The sequence below is a fragment of the Myiozetetes cayanensis genome, unplaced genomic scaffold, assembly GCF_022539395.1.
Source record: "Myiozetetes cayanensis isolate MyiCay16 unplaced genomic scaffold, myiCay2020 scf18, whole genome shotgun sequence".
NCBI classification, from domain to species: domain Eukaryota; kingdom Metazoa; phylum Chordata; class Aves; order Passeriformes; family Tyrannidae; genus Myiozetetes; species Myiozetetes cayanensis.
In genome coordinates this window covers 9200294-9217497 of record NW_026087389.1, presented here as the reverse complement: position 1 = coordinate 9217497, position 17204 = coordinate 9200294, and the positions used below count along the sequence as shown (strand labels likewise).

Here is a 17204-nt window from a genome sequence, read left to right as displayed (position 1 = left end):
GATCTCACCTCAGAGGTGGGGGTACCTGGCTCTCAGCTCATGGCCATGGACCCAGGATCAGCCCCAGCTCCAGTCTCTCCACAGGCCAGCTCTTGCCCTTCACCTGGGAGCATAACCCTGGGCACAGGCCATCATCACAGGGCATGGGGACGAAGAGGAGGCTTGGAGTATGGGACACAGAGGGCACCTCCCATGGGAGAACAGCAGCCACAGCACCCATTTCCTTCATATCCAGAGACTGCGTGGTCCCTCATGTAAATATCTCTGGCAGAAACGCAGAATGATTCAATTTCACCCATTAGAAGTATGACAAAAATAACCCATCATCTAAACATTCCCCAGAGAAAGATTCTCAAATATGGTTTTACTGGATTTTTTCCCTCATGCTTCTGTATCCTCCACCTTTAGGAATGTAAAACAGGCACACTTGCTTGCCTGTTTTTTCCTCCTTTAATTCAAAACTATAGCAATACTAGTTAAAACTAGTTTGGTTGCTGGCTCTGAAGATACTCCATAAGCATTAAACCACTATAAAAATAAGGTTGACATAAATTCATAAATAGATCAGGGGAAATGCTCGCATTCCCCTTCATCCTCTTTTGCCTTTCATATCAAAGGCACCCTGGAGTTCAGAAGTGTCAAAATAATGGCTTTCCTGATGTATATATCTGGTTTACTAATCAAATCCCACAGAAATAGAGCTTTCACTTTAAAAAGAAAATAAAAATTCTGGTCTTTTACCCATAAAAAACTTATTGGAGTGGCTTATCGGCATTGTTTTTGCTTGGTTTTACAGCATTAGGGTTAGTTTAAATAACTCGGATTTAGCAAAACAGCTTGATAATTCTCAGCTGCACAAGGAGCACCTAACAGGTTGATTTGCTAGGACCAGTGTGGGGAATTACAGCTTGGATCATGTTCCTAGTTCAGGGGTCAGATAATGGCTGGGCTGTCCAAGGCAGCTGTGGACTGGAAGGCAAACCTTCCTCCAGAGAGCCAAGCTGATGGGAATATTGATGATTATTGCACTTGTTAAGTAAATAAAAGCCTTGTTCTGCTCCTATGGCTCTGCCTATGTCTCTGTTGTACAGCCCAGTGAATGGCACTGCTGCAAAGAGCCTTGCTGTGCCTCCAGGTCCTATACGGCCCCTGCATCAATAATGGTGGGTTTCCATCATTTTATTGCTCATAATTGGAAAGCTGGCCCAGATCTCCCTGCAGAAGAGACTGTAGAGTCCTGTACCCATTTAGAGTACTTCCACTATCCTCAGAAAACGATTTGCCAGTGCTTTGTGCACCGGCGATAAGGCTCAACGTGTTATTTTATGTAATTATAGGGAGCTATTCCTATTTCTGATGTGGCTGGAGCTTTCTGGCATGACTGTCTACCAAGTTTGTGGAATATGATAAATGAGATTTTTGTATTTCCATCTCTCCTGACAACGGAAAGAAATTTCTATACAGAAACGTATCTTTTTAATTATAGGTCTGACAGCTCCCTCCATTTCCGTCTCCCCCGTCCAAAACATGCTCTGGGGAGATTAACCACGTTGCCAGGCGCTGTAGCTCTCCTTATATCTGAAATAACAGCCTGTGTTTCTAGAGTTAGGGAGGGTGGCCAGGTACTTAAAGTCCTTCCTTTAGTAAAACTAGCAGAAGCTGCCAGGAGATAGATGGCAATATATTTGGTATGTCCCACACCATTTTTTTCTTCATTGCACATTTTGTTAGAAACTCAGGGGAGCTCTTCAGTTAATAATGTGTCAGTCTCCAAAAGCGGTCAGGACCCTCATCCCTTTACCTGAAAATCTCTTCATTCCTGAGATGACCTTGGCCATTGTCCCAGCCACTTTTGCTGCTGGAAATACCACAACAGTAATGGGCTCCCAAACTGCAGCTTCCTCCTCCAGCATCCTCTGGCTCTTGAAGCCACCATTGCCTTGAATTTGGAAAAGCAGCCCTGGGCACCCCATCAGCAGCAGGGAGTTTGCGAAGTTGGCACGCAGGGATGTCAATTTGCTGGTGACTCAGAGTCTTGATTTATCCCATTCATGCAATGCTCCTGAGGGAAAAGCTTATTAATCAGGTCTGTGTTTCCAGTGCAGCTCCATGATTTAGGATCCCCCATGACTAAAGTTTTAGTGAGAGTGGAATTATTGCATGCCTTGGTGACTTCTGGAAAGGGCTAGCAAGGTGGAGAGAGGTAGTGAGGTGGCAGTGAGGGGTTTGTCACCTCCCAGGACCCTGAGGATCAGCCCAGTGGGGCTGAGCACAGGCCAGGGAGCACTGTGAAGTATTCGTAGAAGGTTGGAGCATACTGTACTCAGAGAGGGGTTCCCACTGTCCAGCCTACCCCCACAACATGAGTTGCTGACCTTCTCCCCTTGCTGACAGAGCATCCTCCTGGATGCCGAGGTACAGCTCAGTCTTTAATTTGGGGCTCACTGTTGATGCTGGCTCTGGCACAGTGGTGGTTTCTATGGCAACCCCAGAGGCAGATGCAGGGATGCCTCTAGCTGAGGTATCACCAGCCCAGGTATCCCAGGTTGTTCCTCCCAAATCACAGGCAAAAGGCCATTCAGCACATCAGGTTGGACCCTGTGGTCACTCTGCCAGATGGGCAGCAGAAGCAATGGGGCAGTTGTACTGAAAATGTCTTGTGAATGCTCTTTTCTGAATCATTTCCAACTTTCCCCACGCTGTGATGCCTGCGGCAGACGGCTCAGCCTGCCCCAGCAGTGTGCCGGATGCTGCCGCACTCCGACGGGATTGAGCCTTCTGTCTCCATGGCCCTGCTGCCCAACAAGGATCATGCCAGCTGTCTTCTCTGAAAGGTCAGGCATCTGTGCTTGATATTTACCCAGACCTGTGAGATCTTTCTAATGTTGTACCAGTTAAAGATCGAATCCCTTGCCTGTGTCCATTACTGCTGCTCTCTGCTTTGGGTGCAGGATTCTGGATGGAGCCAAGACCAGTAAGGCTCATGTGAGCCCACAGCACTGGGTAATGGGGGGGGTCACCCTCCCTGGGTCTCACTGTACACTCCTAAACATCACCCACAGACCCTACCTTCACTTCCCGATTACCTATAAGCGGATTGTGGTGTTCATGCATAGGGGAGCTGGCCACAGCTGGATCCAGCTCTCCCAGACACCAGCCACAGTCCATCCTTTGAGATTGGGCTGTGATGCTGGATGGGGCCCAGAAGCTCTGACACTAGGCATTGCATTTCTCAGGATCCTGGCAGCCCTCTCCATTTCCTGCCTCTCTCACACCTCAGCTCTTTCCAGCAAAGCCCCTCTCCTGCTGCTGCCTTCACCCCCCGAAGCCCCTTTCACCACAGGAGAGGTCGAGCAAGAGCAAGGCTGTGCCAAGGCAGGGCAGCCACTGCTCACCTTCCCCTCTCCAAAAGGGGGCCAGATCCCTACATCACATTGCTCTGCTCACCCTGACCATGGGGAGAAGAACAAGAGCCATCCCTACCCCAAAGCAGGGTGTCCTGCCAGGGAAGGGCTCACTGGGTTCTCCCTTGGGAGGGGTTTTCCTGACAGGCTGTGGCATCTCTCTGCCTGGAGTAGGATAGCCAGGGACGACACGACTCCAGTGGGGTAAAATTCCATGTGTTTCATTTATTCAAGGTGCTACGTCACCTTCCAGGCACTGAGCTACAGGGCACCTCTGTGCTACATGAGACATCGACTGGGTCTACGACGACACAGCACTCACTGCTACACACACGGCACGGACACGCCGCGGCACGGCCGGGGTCGGACAGGGCAGTGAGGCCAGCGACAGTCCTGCCACCGCTGCTCCCTCCACACTGCTGGCCGTGGCCGTCCCACCGGGCAGAAGTTTGCCTTGGGTTCCATCACCACAGCACTACAGGAGCCAAGAGGGATTTCCAAAACCACAGCTGCTCCGGTGCCCAATGTCGTGGGACTGCAACTCTCTGCAGCCCTGCAGGTCACTCGCAGGCATGGGTGCTCACACACCCTGTCCCTGTCTTCAGGCACTTGGTGCTTGGCTGGTCTCCAGAGCCCCACTCAGGGCGCCTCACGCAGGCACAGAGCCTCGACAGCACTGCTGGGGCCCTGGGCCACCCCACCGATGAGGAAGAGCAGGCCGGGTGCTGGGCAGCTGGAGCAGGAGCAGCGGCCCGTGGGCATGGGGGGCAGTGGCTCCCACTTTTTCTGCGAGGGGTTGAACCCTTCCACTGAATCCAGTGGGCAGGACTGGTTCCCTGTGGGAGATAGAATGGAATCAGAACCCCCTGCACCCCCTCCCCCACACGCTAGCATCTGCCTTTCCTTCTCTGCATGCCTTTGATATCCCAGCAGGAGCTCTGGGCTGTGGGGGCTCTGAGATCCCAGAGGCAATTAGTGGGGGAACAAGAGGATTAGCCAAGTCCCCACAGGGAGGGCTGCTGGCACTAATGCCGCAGTGCTGGCTCTGTCCCCCGCCCCGTGCCAGCACTCTGCAGGGATAAGGGAGAGCAGTTCCAACAGCGGCAGGGTTCAGGAACAATGCCACACCACAGGGATGCAGCCAGCACCACTTGCTTTCCCCATCACCTCCTGCTCTCCTGCCCAGCTCACACTGGGTGAGCCTGGGGGGTCTGGCAGCCCTCGCTGCAGGGCTGGGGGTGTTGTGGCTGGCACCAAACTCCCCAGACAGCCCTTCCTGCTGCATCCCTGCTACTGAGTGACAGCAATAACCTTTCCCCAGCTCTCTCGGGAGAGGGATGCAGCTGCAGCCCTGCACAGTGGGGTTGAGCCATTGTGGGCTATGTGAACCCGGCACACTGCACATGAGCTGGAAAAAGCCAGAGGTGTTTTGGAGGTGAACGGGGCAAGGGGCCCAGTGGGGCAGCCTTTGGGACAGGGCAGTAGGATCCTCCCAAAACTTGGAGAGCACAAAAGGGATGTGGATACAGACAGTGTTGCAGTACCCCTGTGGCTTTGCACAGCCAACCTCTCCACTGTCATGAAGGTCACTGATATGCCACAAAGGATGGAGTTGGAAACACGGGCCACACGCCCTGGCATTACCGAGGCCACCCACAGCCACCACTCTTCCTCCCAGGCAGCCGGCCACAAAGTCAGCTCTCTTCTCCCTCATGCGGATGGTGCGGTTTGGCTTTCTCCATGCACCTGGGGGTGAGAGGGAGTGAGCATCACCCACTGGGGCTCCTCTCCACACGCTGAAGCCAGGACAGCCCCAGGTTAATCGCTCCCTGGGACCAGGGAGCACAGGGCAAGATTAACATGGGTGCAAGAGGCTGATGCTCAGAGCCTGCATAATCATGTCCCTCAGGCACAGACAGCCCTCACCAACCCCAGGAGTCATCCTGGACACATAGGTGACGCTCTCACCCCACCCAGGGACATGGAGCTCACCTTGGGCGGGATCAAACATCTCCACGGTGTTGACGAAGTGGGGACGGGAATAGAAGTTGTGTGGCCCTGGCTGCTGCAGCCCCCCCAGGCTGAAGACAACACCGTCGGCCATGGCACAGGCAGCAAAGGCGCGGCGGCTGGGCACGCTGGGGTAGCGTGTCCAGCTCCTCGTCTCCAGATCGAAGGCCTCAAAGGCTGTGACGGGCAGCTTGCCCTGCCGGCCCCCTGTGCACAGAGGAGATGCTGCAGCTGCCGGTGCCCCAAGCTGGCACCATCACTGTGCTCAGCAAGCCAGAGGGGCCCCCCTGACTGCAGTGCTGAGCAGCATGGAGCCACCCTGGGGTGCACCAGGTCACTCCCTGACCCAGAGGCAGTGGAGGGACACAGGGGATGCTCAGCTTGCCTCAGTAGCACCTACCCAGGACGAAGATCTTGTTGCCCTGCAGGAAGGCGGAGGCCCCATAGCATGGGGTGGGCATGGAGGGCAGGGGCTGCCAGTGGTCCTTCGCCGGCTCATAGACACGGACCAGTGCCTGGGGAGAGGTGTCTGCACCCATTCCCCCCAGTGCATAAACAGCCCCATCTGCAAAAGAGGCAGTGGTGAGGCAGGGAGATCTGTGGGCAGCACCATGGGGCTGGGAGTGCCCCTGTGCCCTCCAGGGCTGGTAACACAGGCACTGCAGAGTCCCATGGGTACATGTCATTCCAGGGTGTCCAGGGGATAGTGCAGCCAGGCCTGAGCCTGGCAATGTCCTGATCCTGATGGGACCCTCTTGTCCTCCTCTTCACACCATCCATCAGACACAGAGAAGAGCACAAGGCCATCCTCTCTAATTATTCTCGGCAGTACCATCTCCCTGGAGACACCATGGCAACACAGCCGTTCTGCCAAATCCTGCTCCTGCTCCCAGTGTGGCTGTAGCCAGCACCCCTGCCCGCTCCCACCACTGTCCTGCCATCCCCTTTGCCCTGCTCAGCCAGCTGCAGCCTGGACCATGCCACAGCATCCCCAGTCAGGAAGCAGACTTGGGCACCACATATGGGGACCAACCCTGGCTCCTAGCATGCCAAACTGTGCCAAGGCTCCAAGGCTGCTCAGGAAACTTTAGGCAAGAATCACAATACGTTCAATGCACAGCACACTGAGCTGGGCTCAAGCAGAGTGCTCAGCCACCCAGCATGGCCCACAGGCAGGGCAGCTGGGGAAGGCAATCATACCTGGAGGGGCTCTGTATTGCTCATCTCTGGGCTGCAAGTGGGCTGGTTTTTGGGGCAGGAGCATGATCCTACCATTAAGTGGCAAGTTTGGCTGCTGGGTGAAAGCCTTATGCAGCATCCCAAACAGCATAGGGATTCAAATCCCACCTGAGCATCCCTGACCCCTGCATCCCCACTTCTCCAGACTGCAGCCAGGTACCCTCCCCATCCCTCACCTCTCTGCACAGCTGAGATGCCCATGGAGGGCTGAGCCAGTGCCGCCTTCTTCTCCCACTTGCCCTCATCCACGTGGTAGACCTCAACGGAGGCGAGGGGGCTCTGCGCCGCATCCACGCCGCCCACCACCAAGATCTGCTTGCCCAGGGCGAGGGCAGCAGCGCCAGCCCGCGGCGTGGGCAGGGGTGGGAGTGTGGTCCAGCGCTGGGCCGGGAGGTCGAGCACCTCGGCCGTTCCCAGGGCTCGCCCGCCGCCCCCGCAGCCGCCCAGCACGAAGAGCTGCCCGTCGCGGTGCGCGGCGCTGCAGTACACCCGCCGCGTGGGCATGGAGGGGAAGGTGGCCCACGCGAAGGCGCCCGCGCCCGCCGCCATGGGCCGGCTCAGCCGCCCCGGGGGTCCCCTGGTCCTGACCCCGCTGTGTCTCCCATCCGGCCCGACTAGGCACTGGCCCGGCTCTGCCCACCGCCTCCTGCGGGGAGAGCATCCGAGTCAGCGCCCAGGCACGCACCGCTCCCATAGCCCCAGCGAGCCAGCTCCCCTCGGCAGTGCGACAGTCCCCGCTTCCTGGGGCTCTCTGCCCGCCCCTTCGGGGCTCCCACTCCCTGGGCTTCTCTGCTTGCACCCACTGGTGCTCCTGCTCTCCGAGGTTCCCGCACTCTGGGCTTCCACTCCCAGGGGCCCCCGGTACACAGCCTGTACCCACCGGGACTCCCGCGCGCCCGCCTCTCTCTGCCCGCACCCCCAGAGGCTCCCGGTGCACAGTCCGGACCCCGCGATGCTCCTGCTCCCGGTGCACCGCCCGCACGCCCCGGTGCTGCCCGGACTCCCGTCCGCATCCCGCAACCCACGGGGCTCCGGGGCACTGCCCGCAGCCTGCACCCCCGGCTCCCTGGGCTCCCGCTGCACCGCCTGCACCCCCGGCGCTTCCCGGGCTCCCACTGCACTGCTCGCATCCCCGGCCCTCCCCAGGCTCTCGCCCGCATCCCCGGACGGCCGCTCCGCCGTGCCCGGACTGCCCGCGCCGCCCCGTCGCTGGGACAGGGGTACGGACGGGGACCAGGCTCACCTCTCCGCCCGCTCCGCCGCTCTCCCAGCCGCTCCGCGCCACCGCCCGCCCCAGGCCCGCCCGCTGCCGGTGGGGGCGGCGCCGCGCCCGCCCTGGCTCCCCCTCCGGGCTCCGCTTCCCTCCGCCCGGTCCTCCCGGTACCACAGGTTCACCGTGCCTCTGCCGCCTTCACCTCGTCGGAAGGGAGCCGCCGCAGGGAGAAGGGCTGGAGAGACCCCAGCTCTTCACTCCTATGCCGCACGCTGCCGGTGCTGGAGCTACACAGCGCCGGGCTCATAAAACCGAGAACCCACCGTCCTGCCCAGGAGAGCACCGCTCGGCCCATCACTGCTGCGGGGCTGCAGGGACAGAGCATGAGCTCTCCTCCACTATGAGCACACCCTTGCCACAGTCTCTCAGCAGCGTCAGGAAGATGCACACGGGTCTTAAACCCTCCACCACCACTTTTGTCCCGACTTGGCTGAGCCAGGCAAATGAACATGCCAGGAAAGGTGCTTCCCACCCACCAGCACAGGCAGAGCTGAGGGCAGGCAGGAAGGAAACTCACACAGAAATGAGCTAAAAAGGTTTGCTTTAAAAACAGGCAGAAGTGACAGGGCATCCGCCAAGAACACCACACCAGAAATGGCACCTGTGGGTGCTGCCGATAACACTGCACTCACCCCGGTACCTGCTCCGCACCAGCCACTGCCGCGGGAGTGGGGAGGGAGGTGTGAACACTGTGAGGCTGGATGACAGCCATGGAGGAGGGATGGAAGGGACCTGCCTGGCAAGCAGAGGGACACAGTGAGCCCCAGCCCTCATGCAGGAGGGCCACCATGGGCAATGCTGCCAAGGAATGGAAAACCATTTCCTCCAGGAATCCCACCACACAAGCTCCTGGGAGCTGTGTTTGGGCATGGAGGCTTTGCCTGTGTGCATCAGGAAGTGAGGGGTGTCCCAGCCTGGAGCCGCTTGGCCCCACAAGGTGGTATCACTGTCCATCCCACTGCTGGTTTGGGGTGTCCTTCTCCGTGCAGGCCAGGTAGCGGTCGTAGTTCTCCTCGCACCTCCTCACGCAGCGCAGGAAATAGTCCTCATCAGCAATGGCCTCCAGCAGGTCTGTCTGCACCAGGCACACGTCGTACAGCTCCGAGGTGGGCACGCTCCTGGGGCTGCTGCTGCCCTGCTCCGAGAACACCTGCAGGGAGAGCAGGGCCTGGCAGAAGCACTTGTGCCCTGTGGTGGGCTCTCTCCTCCCCTGGCCAGGCACCTCCACACTGGACGTGGGTCGGGGGCAGAGGGCAGGGGGATTTCATCTCCGCTCCAGCAGCACAAGGTGAATTTTCTCCAGATTTCCCCTCCCTCCCAGAAAGTGCCTTTGGTTCCAAACCAGCTTGTCACATATGTTGCTGGTGCTCCCTTAAAGGAACACACCACACAGCTGGAAGAAAACAGCTCTGTGGAGCAGCCAACCCCAGGAAAACCTCTGCCAACAGCTCTCCTTTGGCTGCCACAGGAGGGAACAGGGACTTCACCTTCTGATCTTCACCATGGCTCTGCCTAAGGCCACCCAGTAATCTCTTTCACTTCTAGCACTGCTCTATCACCATCACTGACGTGGGGACAGCACTGCAGAGCTGCTGATGCAAGAGGAGGAGAAGATGGTATCCAACCTACGGATCCTGGCTGCAGGACAGTAAAGTCCCAGCAGTGTGGATGAGCCCTGCTGGCAAGATGCTTGGCTGCTGCCCAGACTCCACGAGGCCTGCTGCCACTGTAACTGGATCGTACCTGTGTGATCTGGCACGGGAGCAGCCTTGGGGCTGGGCTGCAGGCCTGCCCTTGAGACAAGCCGAGCAGCACAACCGACCAGCCATACCAGCTACCAATACAAAAGGAGGAACTCCTTGATCAGGGAAACAGCCTGGGGCTGAAATGCAGCAAATGGAGCTGTGTGAGCCACTCTGTCTGCTGCAGATGTGCAGGCAGAGCTGCTGCACACAGGAGCTGTTGCAGTAACTCCCTTGAACCAGGCACAGCACAGACCAAACCCTATTCCTGACAGGTCTGTCCAGGTGGTGACAACTCCTGCCACTAGCTACAAAACTACAACCTGGGAGAGCTCGTATGGAAGGCAATATCCACAAAGCACCTCATCCCTCACAACTCCGTGTCTGCCTGGCAAATGCTGTTGACTATTCATTCACTGTCTGCTGCAGGTTTTCCCCCCAGCACTGTCTTCTTACAGATGGAAATGGGCAGGAGTTGAGACCACTGCCATGCTGGTGGCACAGGGTGCAGTGACACCAAGGCTACACCTCAATCCCCCTTTGCAGCCTCATGCAAAGGACACAAAACATGCCTGACCTCACCAGGGTCACCCCCAGTGTGGCCTTCAGCCACTTACCTGTGGGTGGACAATGGTGTCTGCATCGTCCAGCCGGATGTTGTCATCGATGAAGATGTGGTGAATGTCAGGATCGTGGGGGTCTATCCACAGAGGCTTCCCACCCCGGGAAGAGAAATTATTTCTGGCCCACCTGAAACAGTTATCAGAAGAAGCAGTCAGAGGAGGGAGAAGGTGACAGCTCCCAGGCAAAGGCAGACTGTACTGCAGGGAAGTGGGATGGAGAATGTCCTGTCCTGCTGCCCGCTGTGGCCTCCTGGGAAAGGCATTTTGCACCAGGGTGACAAATCAGGGGTTGTTTGGAGAACAGCAAGGAGTACACCAGGGGATGGAGATCTGAGGAGAGGTATGAGAGCCCCATCAGGCTACACAGGAAGAAACGGAGTGCATAAGTGACAGGGGCCCCAAATACAAAAAGACTTCAAAACTAGGAGTTATCTCAGAAGCTCAGAGAATCATAGGAGACAATATAATGCCTAATCCATTTCCTCAGTGCCCTGTTTCTCACCAGTCAAAGTGGTCTTGGAAGCCTCCAATTCCCTCAAAGGAGCTGAAGTAGTTGTAAAGCTTTTTTCCATCTTCCCGGGTGGCCAGCCGCTCGGCGCCCCATGTCAGCACCACCTCCCGCTTGCTGCAGCGGATCTGGCCAGGGGTGAGGTCCACAGGGAGCTGCAGGACCACAGAAAGCAAGGGAGGAAAGGTTTCCAAAGCAGACAGGTTGTTTCATGCACTGGCAGAGACACCAAGAAGCAGGGTGGAGGCTCCCCACCACCACAGTGTGGGAGGACAGTGCTGGGGAGTAGACAAGAGGAGGTGAGGAAACGGCCCCAGCCAAAAGTCATCCCCTTCCCAGGGATGGAAAGGAATGACCTCCTAGATGCACGCTGCCCCTGTTTCATTCTTTGCTCCCCATAAATGCTCCAAGAAATAAGTGAAGCATCTCCTGAAGATCATTCCCTGTGCTCCTGCCCGGCGTGCTGCCAGGGAGAGAGGAGAGAGCATAGCTGCGATCAGCTCTGAGCCAGGGAGCCCTGCACTGTTGCAGCAGCCACTTCCCAGGAGAAGAGATGCTCTGTCCAACCTGGGATTCCCCAAGAGGAGACCATTCCTACACAGGATCTGCACATACACGTGCTGCCCCACAGCTGACAGCCTCATCCCGAGAAACCGGTGCTTTTAAAGCAGTCTGGCCAAGTTCCTGGAGGGCAGCTTGGCACGGGAGGGCTCCGTGGGACCACTTGGCTGCCCTTCCCCATCCCACCGGACCCTCGGGGCACCACTCACCGCCACGTCCCGCAAGGTGGGGAACTGGGGATGCTGCCCGTCCAGGGCACTGCTAACAGCCTGCAGGGCGCGGGGCAGGTCGGTACCGAAGGTCCTGAAGACCACGGCGAAGGCCCGGCCATCCCGGTGCAGCGTGTCCAGGAGCCGGAAGAAGGAGGGCAGGATCAGGTGGAAGCGCTCGCCGGGCTCTCCCGGCACGGACAAGGCGTCGTGCGGCCGACCCGGCCACTCCAGCAGCTGCAGGTGGCGGGCGTGGAGGCTGCGGAAGCGGCGGCCCGGCCCGGCCTCGGTGAAGGCGGGGTCCCGGCCATGGGCGCTGTAGTAGCTGAGGGCGCCGGGGCACGGCGGGCACAGGGACGGACGGTCGCTCACCCACTCCCACTCGCCTGCAAGAAGAGAGGAGCGCGCTCAGCACCCGCCGCCGCCGCCACACAGGCTCCCCCCCCCGGCCCGGCGCTCACCGGCGGCCCCGGCGCGGCCCCAGGTGACGGTGCTGAGGAAGGTGTTGAGCGCCGCGCGCGGGCCCTGCCCGGTCACCGTGTCCGCCACCACCACGGTGTTGTTGAGGTCCACGTGCAGCACCAGACGCCGCCGCCGCCGCGCGGCCCCGCAGCTCATGGCCCGGCCCCTGGCCCGGCCCCGCCGCTCACAGCCCGGCCCCTGGCCCTGTCCTGGTCCTGGTCCCGGTCCCTGTCCCCGTCCCTGTCCCTGTCCCCGTCCCTGTCCCGGTCCCCGTCCCTGTCCCGCCGCTCACGGCCCGGCCCCGTTACCTGGTGACGGCGCCGCTTCCGCCGGGGCGCCCCCTGCCGGCCCGGCCGCGCCGTTGCCATGGACACCGTGGGGGCGGGGCCGAGCGCGCGCCGCGGTAGCGAGGGCGTGTCCCCGGCCCCGCGGAGAGCGGCCGGAAGCGGAAGCGGGCGGCGCTTCCGGCGCCCCGCGGGCGGCCATGTTGGAGCGGCGGTCGCGGCGCAGCGGCGGGCGCGGGTCTGGCGGCGGCCGGTAGGTTGGGGCCGGCGGGCCCGGGCCCCGCGCCGGCTCCCGGGCGAGGGCGCTGCCGAGCCGCTCGCCGGCGCGGCCTCCCGGGCGCTGGAGGCGGAGCCGCGGCGCTGAGGGCCCCGCCCCGGGCCCCCGCCCCCCCGGTCCCGGGAGCCGGCGCGGGCCGAGCGCGGGGGCCGCACCCGCTGTCTGCACCAATCACCTCCCGCAGTCCCGCAGGGAGGGGCTGGCCCGCGCAGGCTGCCCGCCGCGGGGTCCCTCCGGCCGGCGGGCCGAGCCGTGGGGAGGGTGCAGGGGGAGCGAGGGACGGGCACTCGAGCAGAGGCGTCGCCTCCGCCGAAGGGTGCGCCAGGAGGAGAGGCTGAGCGGGGGTCCGGCGGCCCCGCCGAGCACTCCTTGGGACTGCGCACCGGCTTCCAGCTCCACACGCAGCCCCAGTCCCGCGTCTCGGCCCTGCTGGTAGTCGGCGTTCCGCTCCGGTGCCCCTGGAGCAGCACAGCAGAGCCCTTCCCCAGCGCCGTGGCCCGGGCAGCCAGGCCTCGGAGCTGTCTGTCTGGGAGAGCCCTGCCAGCGCTGTGCGCGCACTGTGCCGGCAGCGCTGTGTTTCCGTGGTCCCTCGACCCCCCGAATGGTGTCTCACTTGAGGGAACAGCCTGTCCGGGATGTGCCTGCTCGTGGCCGGCTTTCCTCCAGCACAGCCAGCACTGCACCAAACTGGACCCAGCCGAGGGATGCTGGGAATTCCTGTCCCCGTGAGGTGTCACAGCCAGAATACCCCTTCAGGTGTCCCAGCTGTTCCCGGGCTTGCTGCAGCCCCAAAATGATCCGTTTTGCAGCCCACTGAGGACACGTAATTGCACTTCTCCCTCGGTCTGACCCTCCCTGCCAGATCAGGATTAATGTGACATCCTTGCTGGCTCGGCTTGGTCACTTCGAAGGTGGTGATGACGCTGGCTGGGGCTCTGGGATCCCTTCCCTGCCTGCCTGTGTGGGATCCCTTCCCTGCCCGCCTCCCCTCCTCTGTGGGATATCCCCCTCCTACTGCAGAGCGACTGCATTATCCTCCTCCAAATCCCTCTTCTGCCGTGACGTCTGCAGAGCACTTGACTGAGATTAGTCTGTCATGTGGAGGTTCTTACTCCCTTGCTGACCTGTGCTTCCCCTCCTGCGGCTGCTCTTGGCTCCTGTCTCTCCCTGCTTGTGCAGCTGGCGGCAGCACGGGCTCTGCTCGGGGCCCTGGGGGGAGCGTGGGACACGAGCAGTTCCTTGCTCTGTCTGCACTAACTTCTCCATCACAGCTTCCTTCCCTGTGCACTGCCCTCTCCCAAGAGTGTTCCTGACACCTCCTGCGTTTCCCTGAAAGGAGTTTTTAACTGGATCCTCGTTGTTATTTTGAGAGCTGTCAGTGGAGCTAAAGGTTTTGTGCCTCATCAGTGGAGCGTCCAGCTGCAGAGCTGTGAGGCCACCAGGATCAGAGTTCTCCTGGGTGCATCCCAAAGTCCTGCCTGGACTGCCCTTCAGTGCCTGTGTTTTATTTAAAGCCATAACTGGTGCTTTTGTGCCAGGCAGGCAGCTGCGCAGTGCCCCGAGCGTGATCCCAGTGTTGTCCCTCGGGCCATTGTGCACTTGGCCCTGGTGATGTGTGTTTCCTTCATACCGCCCTGCTTGAATTTCCTGCTTCCTCCTCACTTGGCAGCGAGTGCCCTTGGATCCACACCAGTTTGCTGTGACAGCAAGGCGCGGACCGTTGTTCAAACAAGGGAACAGCAAGGAGCGGTGCTGCCTTGCCACGGCATTCAGCATCGATGAAGCACAACTGGAACAGCCTCCAGCCCTGCTGCCAGGTCTCCAGGAGGAAGCTGCAGCTTTGGCAGGGACTCAGAATCAATTTTTTGAGCAGCATCAATTAAGAAGCTGAGAAATTGGAGTTGACGCTGGGATGGAGTTGAGGTGCTCAGGTTTCTTAGTGTTGAGATGGGTCGATGGTGCTGCTCTCGGTGTGTGTACAGGGAGAGGGTTCCATGAGGGACTGCTTTACCCAGGGAAAATGCGACCTGATCATCCAAAGCTGGGGTGGGTCAAACTCAAACTGGAAATGAGCTGCAGATTTTGCTGAGTTAATAGTTAGAATCCTTCATCTTGGGATGGATTCGATGGGATTTCCTGAAGTCTTTATTTAGGCTGGGGATTTCTGTGAGAGATGTTTTAGTTTTATTTCAGAGATAAATCAGTGATAGGATTTTCTTGATGATGCTTCTGTCTTGGGTTGTGCCCAGAATCTGACCCAGTGCTTGTGACCAGCCACGCCTGGGCTTAATGGTCTCAGGTCCCTGCTTAGAAAGTTGGGATAATTTCAGTTGCTTTAAGCTAACTATCTTCTTTCTCCTTTTGAGGTGTCGGGGGTTGTTTTTCCAGTAATTTGGACCTTTTTGAAGCACCTGCTTGCCTAATGCCATGAATATTGCAGTGAACAATGAGGAAGAAAAAGCTGTCCATTCCTGGTCGAGAATTTCCTCTGCAGGACAAAAAGTGCTGGAGGAGGCCCTCCGAGTCTTCAACCCGATGTCCAAGGACCTTTCGGACACAGAGACCCAGCTGGTGGCCTTCATCCAGGGCCTGAAGGAGGAGGGCTACCAGCCCACGATCCTGAGGAGTAAGGATGTGTACGGGTACAGCTCGTGCACGGCGGACACCCCGAGTCAGGCGAAGGAGAGCAGCCCACACGGCTGCGCCAGCACCGCCAAGTCTGTGCAGAGTCCGGCCCGGAACGCCACAGCCATGGCAAAGGTGTCCGCTTCCCCCCCCAGCATTCCCGTGGGCTCTCTGAAAGTCTCCGCTCAGCCCGTCTCCAAGGGGGATTCCGCAAATCTCCTGCTGAGCTCCTTGAAGCAGACAGGGTCCAGCACGTCCAAGGCAGCGGCAGTGGGCTTCCCGGCAAACATGTATCCCGATGTGTATCCAGCTGTGAGACTGTCCGTGGTTCTGGAAGCCCTGGTGCCGCTGAAAACCACGGCGTCCTGTTTGGAGTCCAAGTACACGCGAGGGCGGCTTGGGATCTCGCCCTCGGACCTTAAACTCCTCAAGAATTCCAGTCCACCAAGGCAGTTTCCTTCAGGCAAGAGCACTAAAATAACTGAAAGCAAGGGGTACAAGTGTTCGGTGAAGAAAGCACCAGATTCTGCCACCCACGCTTTAAACCTCCTGAAGGCACCAAAGGGTGGAGTGCTGCAGGAGAGCAATGCCTGCAAGGCCTCGGGAATTCTCAACGGGAGAGTCACAGGCAGCTCATCCCAGGGCTGCACCACAGCACCACAGCCCAAGACCCTGAAAATCAGAGATAAGGAAGCTCTGGTGGGAAAAAGAGAGTGGAAGGACAGCAGCAGTTACCGGGAGAGCGTTGGGCAGAAGAAGAGAAGAGCTACAGAGGCAAGAGAAGCACCACAGAGGAAAAAAGCAAATACCATTCCTGTCCGAAAGGAAACTAGACGGGCTCAGAGCACTTTGAACCTACTGAAATTCCGGACCATCAAGGTGGGCAACTCCTCATCTGACGATGAAGTGAGGAGGAGAGCACAGAAGATTCTTAGGGTCAACCTATCACCCGTGATTCGAATTCAGCCCTTGTCCCACTCTCACAGTGTCCCCTGAGTTTCTTCACTTTGTCACTTTTTTTTTGTAAGTAAGTAAATACGAGCCTGGCACCAGAGCGCGGGGAAGTTTGGGAGCAGCTCTGTGTCTCTGGTGCTGATATGCCGACTAACCTGCAGGCAGAGCAGCTGCTCCCGTGCTGTTCTGCCTGTCTGCCACTGCTGTGCAGGACTGGCTGCAGAAATCCAAACCTCTGTTTGGGAACACGGGATGGGACTTCGGCCAGCGGTGAGCCGGGCAGGCCAGAGGGCTCACTTCCTGCTGAGCTTCTCTGGACGTGGCAGGCTGAGCTCTCGTGCAGGGGAGAACACGGGACTTTCTCATGACATCGATGCACTGTGATATTGCTCTTTTTCAAGCTGTACATTTACTGGTTTTATTTTGATCAAATTTTATAACTTTATTATCTATATATCTATATATCCATATATGTGCATATGGCCCAGGAACTGTGGGAAGATGCACTCCTCCATCCCTCTGGGATAGGGTTCAATAGCTTTTGTTCTCCCTCCCCTTCAGCTAGTCTTTTGTTGAAAGGTGCCAGGATTCCTTTGTGGTTCAGTGTTGTGACAGTCTGTCCTGGGCTCCCTCGAGCAGCTCGGAGGCAGCAACATTATAGCCACTTGTTTGTCTCCAGAATGCCAAGCAATTTGGAGAATTACCAGCTGGTAGTTTTAATCCTATTTTCGGTATTACCTCTGCATAGCAGTGGGGGAGTGTCACGGGGCCTGACGTCTGAAGGTGCCTCCTCCCTTTGTTGGTAACAGAAGTTCTGAACTCATGGTAGGGATTTGCCTCCAAAGAGCGATTCCTCCTCAGCACCCAGCATTGCCCCGCTCTCCTGTATCCCAGCTACAGCTGTAGAACATGGACTGTGACTGTTAAAGCGGAAGGGCTGGAATTTTGTAAAGTGTCCTGCCCACCATGTAACTGATTTACTGTTGCTGGGTGTTTCAGGAGCAGGTTCTAGGTGCTGGCAGTGAAGACTTGT

General features: G+C 58.5%; 3 protein-coding genes across 4 annotated transcripts; 1 reads left to right on the top strand and 2 right to left on the bottom strand.

Annotated features, from left to right (window-relative positions):
* Positions 1–3609: 3609 nt before the first annotated feature.
* On the bottom strand, positions 3610–7488 carry KLHDC8B (kelch domain containing 8B). Its single transcript, XM_050313209.1, has 5 exons — positions 6830–7488; positions 5815–5979; positions 5397–5621; positions 5049–5150; positions 3610–4240 (listed from the first exon to the last, which is right to left on the bottom strand). The coding sequence occupies exons 1-5, from the start codon at positions 7200–7202 to the stop codon at positions 4044–4046; spliced, it is 1062 nt and encodes a 353-aa protein (XP_050169166.1). The 5' UTR covers positions 7203–7488; the 3' UTR covers positions 3610–4043.
* A 962-nt stretch (positions 7489–8450) lies between these two features.
* On the bottom strand, positions 8451–12205 carry LOC126638930 (uncharacterized). Its single transcript, XM_050313244.1, has 5 exons — positions 12031–12205; positions 11570–11955; positions 10794–10954; positions 10286–10418; positions 8451–9076 (listed from the first exon to the last, which is right to left on the bottom strand). Exons 1-5 carry the CDS (start codon positions 12185–12187, stop codon positions 8870–8872), a joined length of 1044 nt encoding a protein of 347 aa, XP_050169201.1. The 5' UTR covers positions 12188–12205; the 3' UTR covers positions 8451–8869.
* A 284-nt stretch (positions 12206–12489) lies between these two features.
* On the top strand, positions 12490–16271 carry CCDC71 (coiled-coil domain containing 71). Of its 2 annotated transcripts, none has more exons than XM_050312983.1 (2): positions 12490–12568; positions 14959–16271. In XM_050312983.1, the coding sequence occupies exon 2, from the start codon at positions 15020–15022 to the stop codon at positions 16211–16213; it is 1194 nt and encodes a 397-aa protein (XP_050168940.1). In that variant the 5' UTR covers positions 12490–12568; positions 14959–15019; the 3' UTR covers positions 16214–16271. The 2 variants fall into 2 exon arrangements, with proteins under 2 accessions (XP_050168940.1, XP_050168939.1); XM_050312982.1 differs by lacking the exon at positions 12490–12568 and adding an exon at positions 12865–14515.
* Positions 16272–17204: the final 933 nt, after the last annotated feature.